This window comes from Herpailurus yagouaroundi, unplaced genomic scaffold, assembly GCF_014898765.1.
Source record: "Herpailurus yagouaroundi ecotype Mexico unplaced genomic scaffold, PumYag 100, whole genome shotgun sequence".
NCBI lineage: Eukaryota > Metazoa > Chordata > Mammalia > Carnivora > Felidae > Herpailurus > Herpailurus yagouaroundi.
This window is the reverse complement of record NW_024412391.1, coordinates 70,287,360-70,306,627: the sequence shown is the minus strand read 5'-3', so window position 1 is coordinate 70,306,627 and position 19,268 is coordinate 70,287,360. Positions and strand designations below refer to the sequence as shown.

The following is a 19,268-nucleotide window of genomic DNA, read 5'->3' as shown; positions in this document are numbered from 1 at the left end:
TCCACAATCACTCTGACTCTTTTGATAATGTCCTCCCTCTGTCTTTCTGGAACTCCTGTTGATTAAGTGTTGAAATTCCACAGAGGATTCTCTAGCTTTCCTGTTATATTCTCTACTCTCATTCTCAGTATTTTTATCGAACTTGGAGAGTTTTCTCAAATACACCTTTCAATTTTCATGAATTTCTACTTCTGCTATTTCACTCCAAAAGCTCATTCTTACTCTCTGAATTTTCCTTTTTAAGACCATGCTGTGCCTAACTGATAGATGCAGCATCTTTTCTTGTCTCTCTCAGCACGTTATTGCTTTAAAGCATTTGCCTCTTGCTCCTTGTGCTGCCTTTATATACTCCAAGTTTCTTTTTCTGGTTGTTTTAGTCTCTCAGGTTAGAAGTTTACTCACATGTCCATTTATACTTTCCTTTTCATATTATATTTTTAATAGGTAACACATTCCCATGCCTGAAAATGCAAAAAGTACATCAAAGAATTCAGTAAAATTTTCTCTCCCATCTTTGTCAAACATCTGCTCTTTTCTGATTTCTTGTCCATTGATAACCATGTCCTCGCTGATCTCTCCAGAGTTCCTTTATGTACATAAAAGAAAATGAAGAGTCTTCTATTTTTCCATCTACATAAAAGATAGCATATTAAGAGGCACCTGGATGGCTCAGTCGGTTAAGCATCTGACTTCAGCTCGGGTCATGATCTCATGGTTCGTGGGTTCGAGCCCCGCCTCAGGCTCTGTGCCGACAGCTCAGAGCCTGGATCCTGCTTCGGGTTTTGGGTCTCCCTCTCTCTCTCTCTCTGCCCCTCCCCCATTCACACTTTATCTCTCTCTCTCCCAAAAATAAAACAAAATTTTTTTTAAAAGATAGCATATTAAGTATCACAGTATATGTACCACATTATACCTTGTTGGGTTTTTTTACATCTAATGGTGTGCTTTAAAAATTTTTTATATCTCCATACCATGTGGCACATAGAACGATTCCTCATTTCTTTTCATAGCTATATACTGTTCCATTTTTTCATTATTGATCATTTCCAATGTTTTTCTATTATAAACAATTCTGAAATAACATTGTGAAAACATCATTTGACACATATGCAAATGTGTATGTAGGATGAATCCCACAACTTGGAGATGCTGGGTCAAAAGTTGCAAGCATTTGTGATTTCAAAAATCTGTGTCCAGGTGCCCTCTATTGGAGGTACACCCATCTATCTACCCACCAGCAGTGCCATGAGGCTTCTCTGGAGACTCATTAACAGAATACGTACACAAATGCGAAATAGTTCTAATGTGTGTATTAGTTTTCTACTACCTTTGTAACAAATTATCACAAATTTAGTCATGTAAAGCAACATAAATTTCTGATCTAACAGTTCTTGAGGTTAGATCCAAAATGCATCTAAAGTAAGTTGTGCTTTCACGTGTTTTGTTAAGTGTATCCTTACTTTTTCATTGTGTGGTGTCATTTAAGTGAAGTGGCCTTTTTCTGATTATAATTTGGATATTTAAGTTATTTATAGTTTCTAATATATCTTAGCAAATCTCTTAGTAACTCATTACATCAACAGGAGCAATTGATTATAACTACGTGCCCAGTCCCCAAACGTGATCATCAGGAGAAATAAGCACTTGAGATATTAGTCCCCTAGAATGACAAGATTAATGAATACATTTTACTTGTGTCTGGAATAGCATATTCTCACATTTTAATTTTTTTTTTTAATTTTTTTTCAACGTTTATTTATTTTTTTTGGGGGGGGGGACAGAGAGAGACAGAGCATGAACGGGGGAGGGGCAGAGAGAGAGGGAGACACAGAATCGGAAGCAGGCTCCAGGCTCTGAGCCATCCGCCCAGAGCCCGACGCGGGGCTCGAACCCCCGGACCGCGAGATCGTGACCTGGCTGAAGTCGGACGCTCAACCGACTGCGCCACCCAGGCGCCCCTCACATTTTAATTTTTAAATATTTTCATTATGAAATGCAAACCCACACAAAGAATATGCTGAACCCAATTCAATTTATGAAGCACAACAATAAAATAGTCATTCATGAAAAACACTTCGTCTGAGCAAGAAGCAGAAGATAACAACTTGCTAACCACATCACGGCTCTTCCCTGTCCCATCCTTCTACGCATCTCCTCCTCAGCCAATGCACATTATCCTGATTGTGTCTTTATCATTCATTTGCTTTTTCTTAAGAGTTTATCACTTCTATATGTATCCCCAAATGGCATGTTCAGTTTTGTTCACCTCAGAAGTTCATAAATGTAGAATCATATAGTCTTGTCCCACGATATTGTCGCTAAAACACATCCACCTTCTTTCTCAGAGCTGTTGTTACTTTTATGGCACAACAGAATATTGTGAAGAATACACAAAATTTCCTTTTGGTGCTGTTGGAAATTGGGGTTGTTTCTACTTGTGTTTCCCTTGTAAACAGTACCAGTAACATTCATCTGCGGGGTTTTGGATCATATGTGCAAGAATTTCTCTAGGTTACATGTGCAAGAGTGTGATTTCTGGGTAATAGATATGCAAATAATTTAACTTTACTACCAAACTTTATGCTCCACATTTCTGTGTGTGGTTTCCTTTTGCTCTATGTATTTTGATGCCAGCTCTTTAGGGAATGAAAGTTTATGTGGCTTTTATGAAATGCATCATATAGTAAATATTTGGGGGTCATACAATCTCTAGTTCATCTATTCGTCTCTACTGTTGTAGTGGGAAAGCAGCCATAGGTAATATGTTAACAAATGAGCATGGTTGTGTTCTCATAAAACTTCATTTATAAAATAGGTAACAGGCAGAATTTAGCCCATGGGTTATAGTTTGCCAACTCATGCTCTGCAAATACTTCAGTATAGATATTTCATTTTTAAATAATTTTAATAGCAAAATGTTTTAGCAAAAAAGAAACACGGATAAAACAAATATGACAAAATAGTAACAACTAGTTAACTCTAGGTGGTCCCAGTAGTGTGGTTTTTAGTGTATTTGCAACATTTCTGTAGGTTTGAAATCTTTCAGAATAGAAAGGTAGGGAGGGGGGCGCCTGAGTGGCGCAGTCGGTTGAGCGTCCGACTTCAGCCAGGTCACGATCTCGCGGTCCGGGAGTTCGAGCCCCGCGTCAGGCTCTGGGCTGATGGCTCAGAGCCTGGAGCCTGTTTCCGATTCTGTGTCTCCCTCTCTCTCTGCCCCTCCCCCGTTCATGCTCTGTCTCTCTCTGTCCCAAAAATAAATAAAAAACGTTGGAAAAAAAAAAAAAGAAAGAAAGGTAGGGAGGAAAGAGCTGCTGAAAGCCTAAATAGATTCTGCCCCTCTGCTTTCAAACAGCCTCGTGATAAATAACAGCAACAGTCTGTAAAAGTAAGAGCTAAAGTACTTATTTATGATCTTTTAAAAATGTATTAATGGTCAACATTTTCAAACAATTAAGAAAAAACATGGGAATGGAAATGTTATTACTCTAGCCTCAGGAGTAGGAAGCACTATCAGAATTCTTACGTTAACATTAAACGCAGTTTGTTTGTTCTATGCTTACAAATCTTCAAGAATTTTAGACTCCTTTCATATGTTACCAATAAGTAAGATCTTGAATATTTTAACACGTTTTACATCAAAGGCAAGAACCTCAGATGTGTTATTAATTCTGTTAACCTCAGAACCTAGGCAACAGTCTGCCCCAATATTCAGTTGATGCTATTGGCTCCTTTCCAGAAAAGATTTGTAAGAAGAATGCTTTACATCTTTGGTTTTTATCCTGTTAGCTCACAGGCCAACAGTCTTATTAATAACTCTTTCCAACTCAGAACACACCAAATCATCAGTTTTATCATCTATCAAATATGTCACTTGTAAGAAATTTAAAGATATTTGTGAAAATAATGAAGAATTTTAAATAAGAATATTAAACATATTCATTCTACAAACTTTTCCAGATTTGCAATCTAACAACAACTGAACATTGGTGGAGATTGACTGCATAGGCAAAAGTAAAAAAGTTAGTAACACATCTGAGGTTGTTATATTTGATGTAAAATGTGTTAAAATATTCAACATTTTACTTATTTGTAACATGTGAATGGATTCCCTAAAAATTTAGGGAATTTTTATAAGCAGAGACTAAACATGGTTCGTTTTATGTAACATAAGAATTCTAATATTGACTCCTACTCCTAAAAATATAAAAATATTTAAAAAAATAAGCCTTTCAACTCCTATTTTCACTTGTCCCAACAGATATTAAAGCACAGTCTACAGCTGTATCAATGCGAAAACAGTGTACCATTGTGGAAAGAGATCAAGGAAAAAACAAATAATGGAGTTGATTATCATACGATTTCGTATCTGGCGAGTGCTAAAAATCAGAGGAAAATAATCAATTTATTCTATATTTTTATATTACTTTGTTTATAATTTTAATTTACTATTTTCAGATTAAGGAGTGGAGTCAGAAAGGTTAATTTGGCTAAAGACATACAACTCTTAAAAGACAGAGATGAGAATCACACATAAACCTTCAAAATCCCAGATGTGCCCTCATCTGTCACATCATTCTGCCTCACTGTAAGCTTGAAGCCGCTCCACGAGAGTACAGACACACACAGCCATGTGTGATGGGTTTGTGGAATGTGGCAGAAAACTAGAGAAAGGTTAGTAAAGTTGAACTGCAGGTGAGAGGACAAAATCATTAAGAGAAAAAAAATCATAAATGAGGAATACATTTGGCATATTGGACTACGCTCGCTAACAGATTTTATATGTGATCTGGAAAATTACTGGAAACCCCCCAACCCAGGCCCCCAGGGGCCCCTGTGAGCCCTAAGCAGGAGAAGATTTCTTGGTAAATTGTAGCATTTTCTTTCACCAAGGACCCAAGTGACTCAATGAGGGACTCTTCTTCATCAGACATCTCACCCAATAAGGGTAAGGTGTTCCCATTGGCTGGAACAACATGAGCCCCAGAGAAGGTGGAGTGTAGTTCAGGGAGAAGGCTGCAAAAACCGAAAGAGACCTGCGGAGCAAGCCTGCAGGGTCCGCTAAATTCCATTTTCTCCTTCCGCAGCAGGGCTGTAGTGCGCTCATTAGCTAAACTGTATTTCTCGGCCCCTCTTGACACGGGGTGTGGCCCTAGAACTAATTTCTAATGAATGAAGCGTAAATGGAAATTTGGGCCACTCCCAGGTTTACACCTTTAAGAAGCAAGTAGGGGCGCCTGGGTGACTCAGTCAGGTAAGTGTCGGACTCTTGATTTCGGCTCAGGTCATGATCTCATGGTTGGTGAGTTCAAGCCCCCAGTTGGACTCTGCACTGACTGCAGAGCCTGCTTGGGATTCTCTCTCTCTCCTCCCCTCTCTGCCCCTCCCTTGCTTGTATGCTCCCCTTCTCTCTCCCCGCCCCCTCTCTCAAAGATAAATATTAAAAAGAAAAAGAAGCAGGTATACCTACTTCACATTCTCTCCTTCCACCGGATGGATACTGATGAGGAGGAGACCCAGCAAATTGGCACAGCCTCAAGGTGCAAGTTAACCTGGGTTTCCAACTCACTATGTGGAGGAGAGACACCCACCAACCAACACCTTAGATGATCTCATGAGAGAGAAGTAAACTTCCATTGTGTTTGAGCCATTGAACAATTTTGGGTCTGTTTACCAACACAGACAAGCCCATCCTGACTAGTGGAGTTTGTCCATCAGTGGATATCAGCAATATTCTTCTACATCCAATGAAATGAAGGGCGGCAGTGTGAAATAGTAGGCACGCAGGAGACCAAAGCAGGTGGCATAAAAATGGCCGGAGTGGCAGGAGACCTTGGCAAGAGAAACATGATGAACAAGTAGCCAGAAGAGAGGAAACATAGATACTCAGAGATCTGCTGTTCTTGAATACTCGCAGAAAGCTGTAAGAAAGAGGTTTGAGGGCAGGTCATTTGGCCGAGCGTTACTAACACCGTACAGTTTGGAACAAACTTGAAAGCATTGTCACCTAGCTTCTGGATACTGCTGGTGTCTTTAAGGCATCCAGGCCATATGTTTACATGAATGAAAGCATACTATATATAGCATGAATATGCCTCAAAACATGAAAACATTAGGGTTAAAGGATTATGGGTGGGTTTCCATTTTTTTTTCCTTCTGAATCATATGAACTTTTTTAAAGCATACCGTACACAGCCACCATGGAAAACATAATAGAGGTTCCTCAAGAAATTACAACTAGAAACACCATATGATCTAGTAATTCCACTATTTGGGTATTTGCCCAAAGAAAAACAAAAACACTAATTCGAAAAGATATATGAACCCCTATGTTTACTGCAGCATTATTTACAGTAGCCAAGATATGGAAGCAACCCAAGTGTCCCTTGATATATGAATGGATAAGGAAGATGTGGCATTTATATATACAATGGAATATTACTCAGCTATTTACAAAATGAGATTTTGCCATTTGTGACAACATGGATGGACCGCGAAGGTATTCTGTGAGGTGAAGTAAGTCAGAGAAATACAAATACCATATGATTTCACTTGTATGTGGAATCTTAAAAACAAAACAAACAAAAACCAGACTCTTAAATACAGAGAACCGGTGGTTGCAGAGGGGAGATGCATGTGGGATGAGGATTAAAGGTACAAAATGGGATTAAGAGGTACAAACTTCCAGTTACAAAGTGAATAATTCATGGAGACACAAGGTAAAGCATAGGGAATAGAGTCAATAATATTGTAATAACATTGTATGATGACAGCTGGTGACTACACTTCTAGTAGTGAGCGCTAAGTAATGTACAGGTTGTCGAATCGTTATATTGTTCACCTGAAACTAATATAACATTGCATGTCACTTACACTTCAGTTTACAAAAGCGGTTTAAAAAAGAAGCAAACCACACACTTCTCGTGAAAAACTTTACCTTCCTTTTGGAGAAAAATTCTTCCTATTAATTTTATATTTTCATGAAAACATTTCATATTTTGGGGTCTATATACCATCAATAAGCAATAAGGATGAGACACAAAGCTTTGCCCAATTCCTAGTGTGAACTCTTTGAAGAAATGAATATTTACACAGCACAGACAATATGACTACATGTTTGCCAGCTCCCATTACATAATAAGCTCCTTTGAAAGCAGGCTCTGTATTACGCTCATGATTAATCCTTGGCACTTGGCACACAGGAGGTATGCAGAAATGTTCAGTGGGTGAATTTATGAATGCATGAGTACTCTAGTAGCTTTTAATGTGTAAATTCAATGGTAGTAAGTTATTTCAGCCTCGGAATCCCTATTCCCTGTTATTTCAGTTTTGCTAAGTGTGTAACAGGAAGTAATTGATCACACCTGAGATGCCTCAACGGTGTTCTTTTTTTTCTTTCACTTTATATGTCACAGCTCCATTCAACCCAAATAAAGGTGCCGATAGCATTGTCAAGTTTGACACTTTCGGAGATGGAATGGGACGATACAACGTGTTCAATTTCCAGTACGTGGGTGGCAAGTATTCCTACTTGAAGGTTGGTCACTGGGCAGAAACCTTGTCACTTGATGTTGACTCTATCCACTGGTCCCGGAACTCGGTCCCCACTTCCCAGTGCAGTGACCCCTGTGCCCCCAATGAAATGAAGAACATGCAACCAGGGGATGTCTGCTGCTGGATCTGTATCCCCTGTGAGCCCTACGAATACCTGGCTGACGAGTTTACCTGTATGGACTGCGGCCTCGGGCAGTGGCCCACTGCAGACCTGTCTGCCTGCTTTAATCTCCCCGAGGACTACATCAGGTGGGAAGATGCCTGGGCCATTGGTCCAGTGACCATCGCCTGCCTGGGCTTTATGTGTACATGCATAGTTGTGACTGTTTTCATCAAGCACAACAACACACCCTTGGTCAAAGCATCAGGCCGGGAGCTCTGCTACATCTTGTTGTTTGGGGTTGGTCTGTCCTATTGCATGACATTCTTCTTCATTGCCAAGCCATCACCAGTCATCTGTGCTTTGCGTCGACTAGGGCTGGGGACCTCCTTTGCTATCTGTTACTCAGCCCTGCTGACCAAGACAAACTGCATCGCCCGCATCTTTGATGGGGTAAAGAATGGAGCTCAGAGGCCAAAATTCATCAGCCCGAGTTCTCAGGTTTTCATCTGCCTGGGTCTGATACTGGTGCAAATTGTGGTGGTGTCTGTGTGGCTGATCCTGGAAGCTCCGGGCACCAGGCGCTACACCCTTCCAGAGAAGCGGGAGACAGTCATCTTAAAATGCAATGTCAGAGATTCCAGCATGTTGATCTCACTCACCTACGATGTGGTCCTGGTGATCTTATGCACTGTGTATGCCTTCAAAACTCGGAAGTGCCCAGAAAATTTCAACGAAGCCAAGTTCATTGGTTTTACCATGTATACCACGTGCATCATCTGGCTTGCCTTCCTCCCTATATTTTATGTGACATCAAGTGATTACAGAGTAAGTCTTTGAATGGTTTCTTCTTTTCATTGTTCCTTTATCCTGCCAATATTTTGTTATGTAGGATTTAAAATAGACTTATTCCATCTCAGTAATTAGGTAGGTAATTGTAAATGCCATGATAAACCACCATATTATATATGGAAACTCATTCAATTTGTTTTAAAAGCATTTAATTAGTGAGTACTATGTGCAAAGCATTGTACTAGGCACAGAAAGGAAGATAAATGTAAATGATGTGGTCATTCAAGCAATTTATAATCTAATAGGAGGAAGATGCAACACACACACACACCTCTAAAACTTTTAAGTTTAGAAAGTGATTCACAAGAGGGCAAGAATTAAACCACTAAGAACCTAGTGAGAATAATTCAAAGAAGACACAAGAGAACCTGGCTACCACAGATTAATCTGTAAATTAAAATAGACTTGCAACATTAAGCCATTATCAGATCTAAACACTTTCACTCAAGCTTCAAATAAGCATCATTATGTCTCTAAAACAGATTAAAATGTAACGTAAATTTGTTATACATGTTCTACAACTTTTTAGTTCTTGTACATGTACATTTTATATATATATATATATATATAAAATCGTTGAACTAGTTAAAAATATTACTGCATATATCCAAGTAACCTAATTAAGTCAGTATTCATAAAGTCTTTAGCAATGCATAGTTCAAATTTTGGGGCATCAATATAATTACCATCTCTTCTGAAAGACAGAGTTCATCATTCTACCATAATTTCTCAAATTATTGAAACCATCAATCAGTTACTTTTGCATTTATATTTCTGATTTTAGTATCTTCCGAGAAGTATAAGATTTTTTTTCACTTGAGGCAATTGGTTTTATTCTCCGTATGTCTTAAGTTGACATAGATTAAAGTTTTCCAGGGGCATTTCCTTGTTACACCATAATTTCACAAAGTGCTTCTGTAGACTGTAACAATCCCCAAATCTTCTATTTATCAGCAATTCCTATATTACCAAAATTCTTGAACACTGCAGCTCAAAAAGAAGACACAGCTATTTAAAATGTGGCATCAAGAGACTAGCAAAGCTTAACATAGCTCATCTTTTAAATGATTTACAACGATGTGACTGAAACCATGGACTCAACTAAAGGAAGAACAAGAAAAATAAAGAACTTAAATTCAATGTTGGTGTAATGGTCAGGCATTCTAAGCCTACCTATAAAATTTTTTGAAAATGTGTCAGTAGAGAAATTATCAGAACTGAGCAGCAAAATCAAGGGTCATATTATATGAGTCATGGGGGAATGTGAACGGTTAGTGAGGGGATTAAAATGGATAACTATAGTTAATGTATTTTAATGCTGCCACTTCTATCTTTTGTCTTTATGTGCACATCCACTTCTATAGATCTGTACGGATTTTTTTAAGTTCTTAGGAAGCATCCTCAGCAGACATGATTTAGGGTACTGGGACTGTGAACCAGTTACAATATTATTTTACCCTGGGTATATGATCTGAAACCATTCATTCTCAAAGAAGCTAATAAGAAAACAGAACAGAAAATACTACAGAGAATAAACAAATAGCATTATAAAAGTTTAATTTTATTGAATGAGTTAGCATTTATTTCTAAAAGACAGAAAAGAAATGACTTCTTTCCTTAACATGATAGCAGTATATAGGAGATCAATTGACTAAGTGAAATTAACTGAAGATACCATAAGCTTCACCACATGGCATGAGGCAAATGGGACAGAGGTTGTGGAGTGTTTTTTCAGGTCCATGCTAATTAAGGCATCCAAACCTGAGGCTTCACGTACCCCTTACAAATAACACCAAGGCAAAATTTACAAAAGAAATGAAAAGGTAGAATGGAGCCTCCAACCCATTGGTTTTCAAATTTGACTGTGCATTGAATCAACTGGGTAGCTTTGAAAAAAACATATTGATACATGGGGCACAGCCACAAGAATTCTGATTTAATTGGCCTGGGCCGTGGCCTGGACATATGGATATATCAAAGTCCCCCAAGTGACTAATTTGCAGCCAAGACTGAAAACGACTGCTTAAATCAATCGTATGCTCTTAGTGTGTCACAGATGTCTTTAGTGTGGCCTTCACTGTTTTCGAAATTTTTTGAAATATTTGTCAAAATTAGAAAATTGAGGAATTTTACAGAAATATCCAGATTCTTGGTTTTTCTTAACCAAGTAAAACACATGGACCCAAATTCCCGCATGCAACATTGAGCCGGACCTTAGTGTTTATGCCTCTAGAGAGAGCACACAGCTACCAATCCCTGAATGCTTCCACTTGGCTCCCTTCACTTGTGCATATGCATGACCCTGTAAGCATATGAATTTGAGACTGTTGTTTTAGGAATTCCAAAAGACTGAGGTGTAAAATTTCCCACAGGGAAACCAGGTGGTTCAGATAGAATGAGCAGCATTAGAGAAGTACCCATCCATTTACAGGCAGCTAGTAGGAATTTGGCCACCAAACAGTCAACAAGGTTTATGACTCAGTACTTTGCCACCTCTTGTGAATTATAAATAAATAAAGCACTTTTCTAGTCTTCAAAAAGCTTATATCCCAGATGGGAAAAAAAAATCAACAAGCATGAAAGAATTCAAAATCAATACAGAATAGTTTATAATTAAATTGGTGGTACAAGCTCTTAAATGCCTATAGGTTTGAAAGAAGAGTTGGATCAGTAAGAATGGTCTTTCCAAGAATTTCAAGAGGTGTGATTTCACACTGTACCTTGGTGGGAAACTGCAGTTACAGTGGTTAGAGAATATAGGGCATGTGGGGAATATTCTTGAGGCAAGACAGGAAATGAACCAAGCAGAAAAAGGTAATATCGGTTTTACTCAAGTAGAAAATGGGTTTGGGGGAGGGGTCTAGAGAGAAACTAATGGCAATTGGCCATGTGGTCAACTTTTAACAGGCAGAGGAATTCATTTAAGTAATGAATTTAAATAATGCATTTAAATAATGAATAAGGGCTTTGAGGAATTGATATTTTAAAATTTTTATTTTCTTTTGGTTGGTTGTTTGCTCAGGCAAAAAGTGACATGATGAAACATAAGAGGGAAAAAAAGGAACTAACGCTTATTGATCAACTCTGAAACTTACTCTAGATGTTTTGCATACGTGAGTTCACTTATCCTCATTAGCACCCTGAAAGGCAAATGTTATTATCCATTGGAAGGATGAGTAAACAAACTTGGAGGATAATTGACTTCCCAGGTGACACAGTTAAGAAACAGTAGGACAAGGTCTTCAGATGCAAATCAATGCCTTTCATATTACACTACAGACTTCTCTGTTTTTAATATGGAGGATGGGTTTGAAAGACTGGAGCATAGAACAAGCAAAACTAATTGAAGCTATTACAAGCATCCAAGACCTAGCAGGCAAGAACTTGGGTAAGAATCCAAAAATTCAAAGGATCTTTGATAAATTTCCAGGCCATCTCTTTCTGTATCACAAGATAGTGTAAGACTCAAACATTAAGCCATCAGGGGGCCAATCTTAGCTTACATGGTATAAATAAAGATTAGGTCATGTTAGGACATAAAGTTATCCATAAAGGAATTAATAGTAATTCCTGAATGTTTTGTTCATTTATGTCTTCCAAAAATATTTGAGCACTTATTATGGACCTTGGAGATACAGCTGTCAACACAGACATATCTCTCTCTTTTATAACTTACGGTCTAGTGCAAGTGAGGGAAGGATACAGATGGAGAGTAAATAATGAACGGATGAAAATATAGGGTAACTCATGCTGTGGTTTAAGTGCTGTGATGGGAGGACAGGGGGGTGATGCCAATGCAGTGCTTCTCAAACTTTAGTGTGAATACAGCTCATCTGGGCACCTTGCTAAGATAAAAGATTCTGACCCAGTAAGAAAAGAGGGAGCCCAAGATTCTGGGTTTCTGGCAAGCTCCCAGGTAGTAGAGATGTTGCTAAGCAAAGGACAGTACTCTGAGTATCAAGAAAATGGATTTTAAGGGGCGTGGTGCAGAGGAAGCACTTTACCCACTGTAGGCAGAGACTTTGGAGGTCACTCTAGAATTCTGACAAGGTTTTAACACTTACAAAGAAATTCTGATTTACCCATGTTGACTCTTTCGAAGATTAAAAAAATACCAAATCTCAAATTCTTTCAAAACTGTCTGCCACTCCTGCTGGTGTCTATTTCATAATACTCCGCTAAAGGATGGGAAGGAGCTAGCCATGGGGATTTTACGTGCTAGTCAAAAAAACAGCAAGTATGAACACACCTAGGCCAAAAAAAAAACCAAAGTCTCAGAAAAGAAAGGTATATACAGCTATAGTTTAATGAGTAGATGGAAGAGAGATTTTATATGCAAGGTGGGCAGGGAAGCTAGATCATGTAGGACTTTATAGGCCATAGCAAACTTTTAGATTTCAGTCTATGTGGAAAAAGAAGCCATTGAAATATTTTAAGCGGAGGAATTTAATGATCTCCTATTTTATGATCTCACATTGTAGTGGGGAAAAAGAAGCTGCTGAAGACACTGACTTAAAGACAAAGGCAGAAGAGGGGAGGCCAGTTAGGTGGCTGTCATAGATGTTCCAGTAAGATGGTAGAATATTAGCAATGGAGATGGAAACTTCGAGAACTGTCAAAGGTTTTTACCCATCTTGCCATCTAACAAGTTAAACTGCCACGTGTTCAGGGATGCTGGCAGACGACCCAAGACTCCAGATTCGGATACAAAGGACTTTAGTACAGCCATCACTGTAGCCAGAGTGTCAGCATTTATGTAGGTGCCCGAAGGCCCAGTTTTCACTAGACAATGCAAAGTGGGCTAGCTGACCCGTGCATAAGCAGTCTTTGGATCAGTATTTGCCTTAAGACTGAATATGTCATGGTACAGCGCTGTTAGCAATCCTATCCCTATTTAAAATGTTGACAGTGTGTTCATCATAGGTTTTCAGCATTCATTTTTATTTTCAAAACATATTGCAATAAAATGTGATTTGCCTTAATCACTGAGTTTTTGATGCTCCCTTAAAATTGCATCTCAAGAAGTGCCTTCCTTGCCTCATCACAGTCCAAGCCCTGCCGTCCCCCTAGCAGGTCTGGATAGGATGGTGAGATGGTTGTCTATAACCAACAGAGCATAAAAAATTGAGTTTTTTCCTCTCTCAAGTTTCCCTGCATGCTGGGTCTGGTGTCTGTGTGACTTCAGCCACCCTTGGGGATGGGGAGATTTTGGTCCTATCATAAGTACTGTTCTCTTTAAAGGAGCTAAAATCAGGGTTGGAGAATAAGGGAGGAATCAGCAGGGAGGAAGAGAGTAAGTCCATGCTACTAAGTAAGGCACATTTGCCTTTAGCTTTAAGCATGCAAGCAGCTAGTTTCAGCTCAATCTAACAAAGGTCCAATGTTTCTGAGCCCCCAAACCCTAAAGTGGATGGCAAGATCAGCATTACCGTCACTTCGTTTCAACTTCGGGGAGCCCTTGACTGGAAGCCAGAGCCAGATAGCTTTCTGCCTGAGGCACGTGGTTTGTGCAGTTTAGCTAACCCAGCCTTGATACACACAGCAGTGACTGGTTTTTAAAGGAGTCCATCTTAATCCACGGCATTTGCTCTCTTGTGATGATAACATCTGTTAGAGTCTTGCCTGGTTTTCACGTAATGGCTAGGGGAGTTGTCCCGTGCTATAGCCAATTGCAAGAACTTATCTAGATTTCTTTGTGTCAGTGTCTCATTCTTTAGTACAGCCCCTTTGTCAGCATTTTACACCCAATCCAAGTCAATGAGAGTCCAAATACTAGTCAGTGCCTCATCTATGGTTTTCCAGAGCATTTTTCTGTCTCAGGGAAATCCTGCAGAGAGAACCAAAGCTCCTTTTTTGCCACCAGCTTGTGCTGCAAAAAAAAAACAAAAAAAACAAAAAAAACAAAAACACAACAACAAAAAACAAAAAAACTGAGGGAACTCTGTCCTCTTGGAATGGATCTAAGTCTCTCATGAGAGACTACAGCAAGGGATGAGCCCTGAGAGGGCCCCAACGTGCCGTTATTCCGTGGCAAGCATTTATGCACCCTGCCCCCTCATCTCCTGGGAGAATCAGCCACAGTACAGGTGACTCACCTGATGTCTGCCTTCTCTGAAGGTCCCTCCTTCTGTGTTCAATATGCGTGCGTGTCTCTGCAACTTTTATGTGAAAACGAGTTGAAGTTTCTGTCCGCCCAGGACTTGAACCACATTAGACAGGAAATCCACCCCACTCCCTAGAGGAGTTAGCAACAACTACGGCACTGGTCCAGCAGCTCTATCTAAACCTACTTCCAGTTACTCAGCCTCTAACCCCCACCCCAAATCCCCATCGTTCATTACGGGGGAATAAGGTGGAGCACTGTTTATTGCCCGGTTGGCCATAGAATTTGGTCAGCATGCTTTCTACTGATTCCCATGGCCTTCTCTCACATTTTGTTATTCAGCCCACAAAGCCCTCACACTTCCTCTGTGAGAAAACCATTGCGATCCTGTTGCCAAAACTATCGAAGATTGTAGCATCTCAGATTTGACTCTACTTATAAGGTAACATATTAGCCTGCCAGAGTTTTGTTGATGTTGATCAAAAAACTTTATGACTCAAAGCAATAGTGGTAGCCAGAGAGGGTCAGCATTGGCTCTGGTTCCCTGAACTCCACTTCCCATGGGCTAGGCAAAGTGGCCCGTGTCACCACAGCACGGTCAGTGGCAGCGTTACGGGGGAGGCAATGTGAGGTTACGGAACCTGAACCTTTTGTAATGGATGATATTCTGGCTCTTTGCTCCAAAAGTAGGCACTATCTCCATCTTCTAAGTCTCTTTACCATACAAAGAAGGTCCAGAACCTCTTTACCGTGGAAAGAAAGTCCAGAACAGAGGCAGTCAGTGCCTGTGCTTGAAAGACATGCTAGAAGAGACCATAGAAAATTACATTCCAAAAGAACGAACAGAAGTTGCTATTGGACTGGATGTGTGGGTGTAAGAGAAAAGGCAAAAATCAAGGATGACTCCCTTTTTTGTGGCTTGCACAGCTGGGTGGGATTTTATGTCACGTACTCAAGTACCTGGGGGAGGGCATCAAGTTTTACATATTAATCCCGATATGCCTATGACATATCCAGTACAGTATGCCAAGACAGCAGTTGAATATATGTCTGGAAGCCCATAAGATAGGCTGGAACTAGTAATAAATACTTGAGCAACATCAACATAGGCGGTACTTAAGCCATGGAACCCAATGAGATGAAGTGAAGAGAAACCAAACTGAGGTCTGAGATACTCCAGCACTTAAAATTCAGGTAGAAGCAAAAAAGCCAACAGCAAAAACAAAACTAAGACAAGGAACTTTCAGTGAGGGAAGGATGTCAGGAAGCTAAAACGAAGGAAGCATGTCCAATGTTGCTGGAAGTTTGAGGAAGCTGAAAGCAGAGCAGCATGGACTAATAGGGTACAAAAAGGCAGAACAAAGAATTATAGGTAAATACAGACTTTTAGTACTGTGACTTCTTACATTTGTTTAATGTTTATTTATTTTTGAGAGAGAGAGGAAATGAGCAGGGGAGGGGCAGAGAGAGAGGGAGACAGAGAATCCGAAGCAGGCTCCAGGCTCTGAGCTGTCAGTCAGCACAGAACCTGATGGCAGGGCTCAAACTCACAAACCGCGAGATCATGACCTGAGTCGAAGTTGGATGCTTAACCGACTGAGCCACCCAGGCGCCCATTAGTAAGTAGCATGACTTCTTAAAAGAACTGAACAATTTATGAGGCCAGTACTTCGGCTTTATAAAAATCTAAAAGGTTTCCAATCAAAACAAATATATTAAATAATACGCTACATAAACTATGACCAAAATGCATCTTTAGTTCTGGCACCCATTGCCCCTTTAGTAATTAGTGAGAGTAATGATCGCCCACCCCTGCATGGAAATCCCAGTGAACACATTCAAATACTGAGCGTTCATCATATGAGGCTCCGTTCTGGTGCTGGGGATAGAGCAATGAATGAAAACGCTCATGAGTTTGGTTGGCCCATGAATGTGTGTGCTCTTAGGTAACACATGGTCCTACAATCGTCTTCGACAGAAAGTCGTCTCTATTAGGAAATCAAAGTGCCTAGTCCTGTATAATTATCAAAACCATACCTTGACTTAACATTACATCTCATGTTCTCCCGAAGTCTGGCCTGCCTGGGGCAGAGAGCCTGCAGTGCTTGGCTTTTCCGTTCTTCTTATTCACGCTCCCCATCTCACCACTGGCCCTGGTCAGAGAGTAATAAGGAAGAAGCAGGACAGTTCTTACGTAAATGGATAGTTTTATGATCTCTGCCGTGTTTGTTAAAGACACATCCTTGGGATACCTGGAAGATGATTAAAGCGTGTTCTCATGCAATGTTCAGAAATGTCCGGCTGGTTTTTTTCTCCTGCAGGTTCTTGAGTGAGTTGGCTGGCAAGTCCTATTCTGACCTGTCCCTTGTGGCCCCGTGCTCAGTCCCAGGGCACCCAACTACACCCGGCCACCGGCCTCTTTCTAGGAAGGACTCAAGCTGCTCCAAAGGAGCACAAGACTACCCATGATGGTCTTTATAGTGTGGGACATCCAGTCCATGCACAGCACTCACACATCCTTTGCTTTGATAAATTCTTACAGTAAAGGGCTGTCTCAATACGGTAGCAAGTGTCTGTGCTCTGCCAGGAAAGTAATAAACCTTTTCTCACCTCCTAGACTTCCAGGACAGGAATCAGGCTTCAAGCCAGGACATCTTCCTCCTGCAGAAAAGCCTCAAACATTCTGTGAATAGCCACATTGAAGCATTCCTCTCCAGGTCTTGAGTGAGGAGAAAAGCACAACCTTCCTTCAGGGAGGAAAGGTCTAGAACTCACAGCACAGCCTTTTTTTAAGATATCCTCCTCATAAAAGCCTCTCCTCCCCCTTGTAACGGCTTAAAGTGTGTGAGAAGCTTCAGCGTTATAGAATATTATTAGAAAAGGTTTCCTTGAAAGATGATATATTTGAACTTGTCCTCCCCTCACTCTAGTATCTGGCACCTCTCATATTGGCTCCCCAGTCAAAAGTGAAGATGGAAGAGGATAGTTCTAAAGGAAGAGTTCAGTTCTGATAGTACACATCAATACAAAAAAAAATTACGCCAGAAATTGGACCCGCTATAAATAACACAGTGATGGTTTATCAAGGCTTTTACATTGCAAAATTAGTGAGTGGACTCTTTTCTGAGAAGTTGGCAAAAGGGAAAGGAGCCTGCAGTGTGGGGTCAAGTGGAGGGCACTGGAGCAGTTAAAAGGGACAGGAGCTTTAAAATAGGGTAGATTGTCCTTTTGGCATACAAAGTAAACTCAGAATCTGAAGAATAATGCTACAGGGGTAACCTGAATTTTGTCTAGTCAAACCAGAATGCAGCAGCCTTCTAGAGTTATGCGGCTTCTCCAGTTAACTGTTCAGTCTTGCACTTTCTCTGATTAGAGAAGGTCAAACACTTGAGGGCATGAGAGATTATGCTATCTGGTAATAACATTGCCTGGAGCAAAAGGACAAAGAAATCTAAAATTACCCTAGGATTTACCATAGCTACTCTGAGTGAGACTGATAGAAGAAATAATTAATTTCCATTTTTTAGTACTGAAAGCAATAAAATATGTAGAAGCTAATTTAGGATTTTCTAGAAAATCTGTGGGAGCTGAAGTTAGGACAGATGACGAGATCAGCAGAGATGAAGAGGGAAAGCAAAGGAATGAAAACAAGGCACGATAAAACCTAGTTCTGAGGGGTACTTCCACGGGAGGCAAAGAGGAAGCAGGTGCAAGTTCTCTGCCAAGAACAGACGTACGGAAGCCTAGAGAACAAAATGACTGAACAGTGAGTACCTCGTGTATCAAGATTCCAGAGGGTTGCCAATGAAATAACTTACAGGTAGCCCATAAGACAGTTGACAGCGTCTCACAATTTTGAGTGGGGTAACCAATAGCTGATGGGCAGAATTCCCAGCAAAAAAGAAAAAAAAAGATGGGGAAATGTAAGTGGCCCCTCAGATTTGTTCAGGGTACAGTGAACCTTAAACAAGCTAAGTTGAATGCCTGAAACCATCAGCAATCTGGTCACTTCATCAGGGAATGTTGATATTTTACTATTTAAGATTCTGACTTAGGTGGTTCCGCAGAAATGTCTTCATACAAATATAAGGAAGAAGAGAAACAAAACAAGAAAATCCATGTAAAATCCTGGCAAGCATTCAGGAACACCTAACACAAATGTGTTTGCTAACAGATCTTAAGCAATGTTTCCATGAACATCTCAAGTTCAAAAGATCTCATTTCATCATTCTACTGGTTTGGTTATACTAACAACAGAACTGTGGATGATTTGGGTTTCTCGGTTTGGTCTTTTCTCAGTGTTCTTTTTAGTAGGTGACATGGTTGCATTTACAGCCAGACATTTAACTAGGCAACCTTTTCTTGTAGGTGCAGACAACAACCATGTGCATCTCTGTTAGCCTGAGTGGCTTCGTGGTCCTGGGCTGTTTGTTTGCACCCAAGGTGCACATCATCCTGTTCCAACCCCAGAAGAATGTGGTCACACACAGACTGCACCTCAACAGGTTCAGTGTCAGCGGAACGGGGACCACATATTCTCAGTGTAAGTATAGAACTTGGCAGTGACCCTTCCATGAATAGCACTATAGCAGAGAGGAGGCTCAGAGGGGAAGCAATGAACAGGAATAGGCAAGGACAACCCATGTCCATCCCCCATGAACA

General features: G+C 40.2%; 1 protein-coding gene across 3 annotated transcripts in view; it reads left to right on the top strand.

The window, feature by feature from the left end:
* Positions 1-19,268, top strand: part of GRM3 (glutamate metabotropic receptor 3) — a 219,476-nt gene that overhangs the window by 185,982 nt on the left and 14,226 nt on the right. For all 3 annotated transcript variants that reach the window (XM_040472785.1, XM_040472787.1, XM_040472786.1), the window contains 2 exons: positions 7,413-8,479; positions 18,975-19,149. In XM_040472785.1, the coding sequence (XP_040328719.1) occupies positions 7,413-8,479; positions 18,975-19,149 (1,242 nt within the window). The remainder of the gene's footprint in view (positions 1-7,412; positions 8,480-18,974; positions 19,150-19,268) is intronic.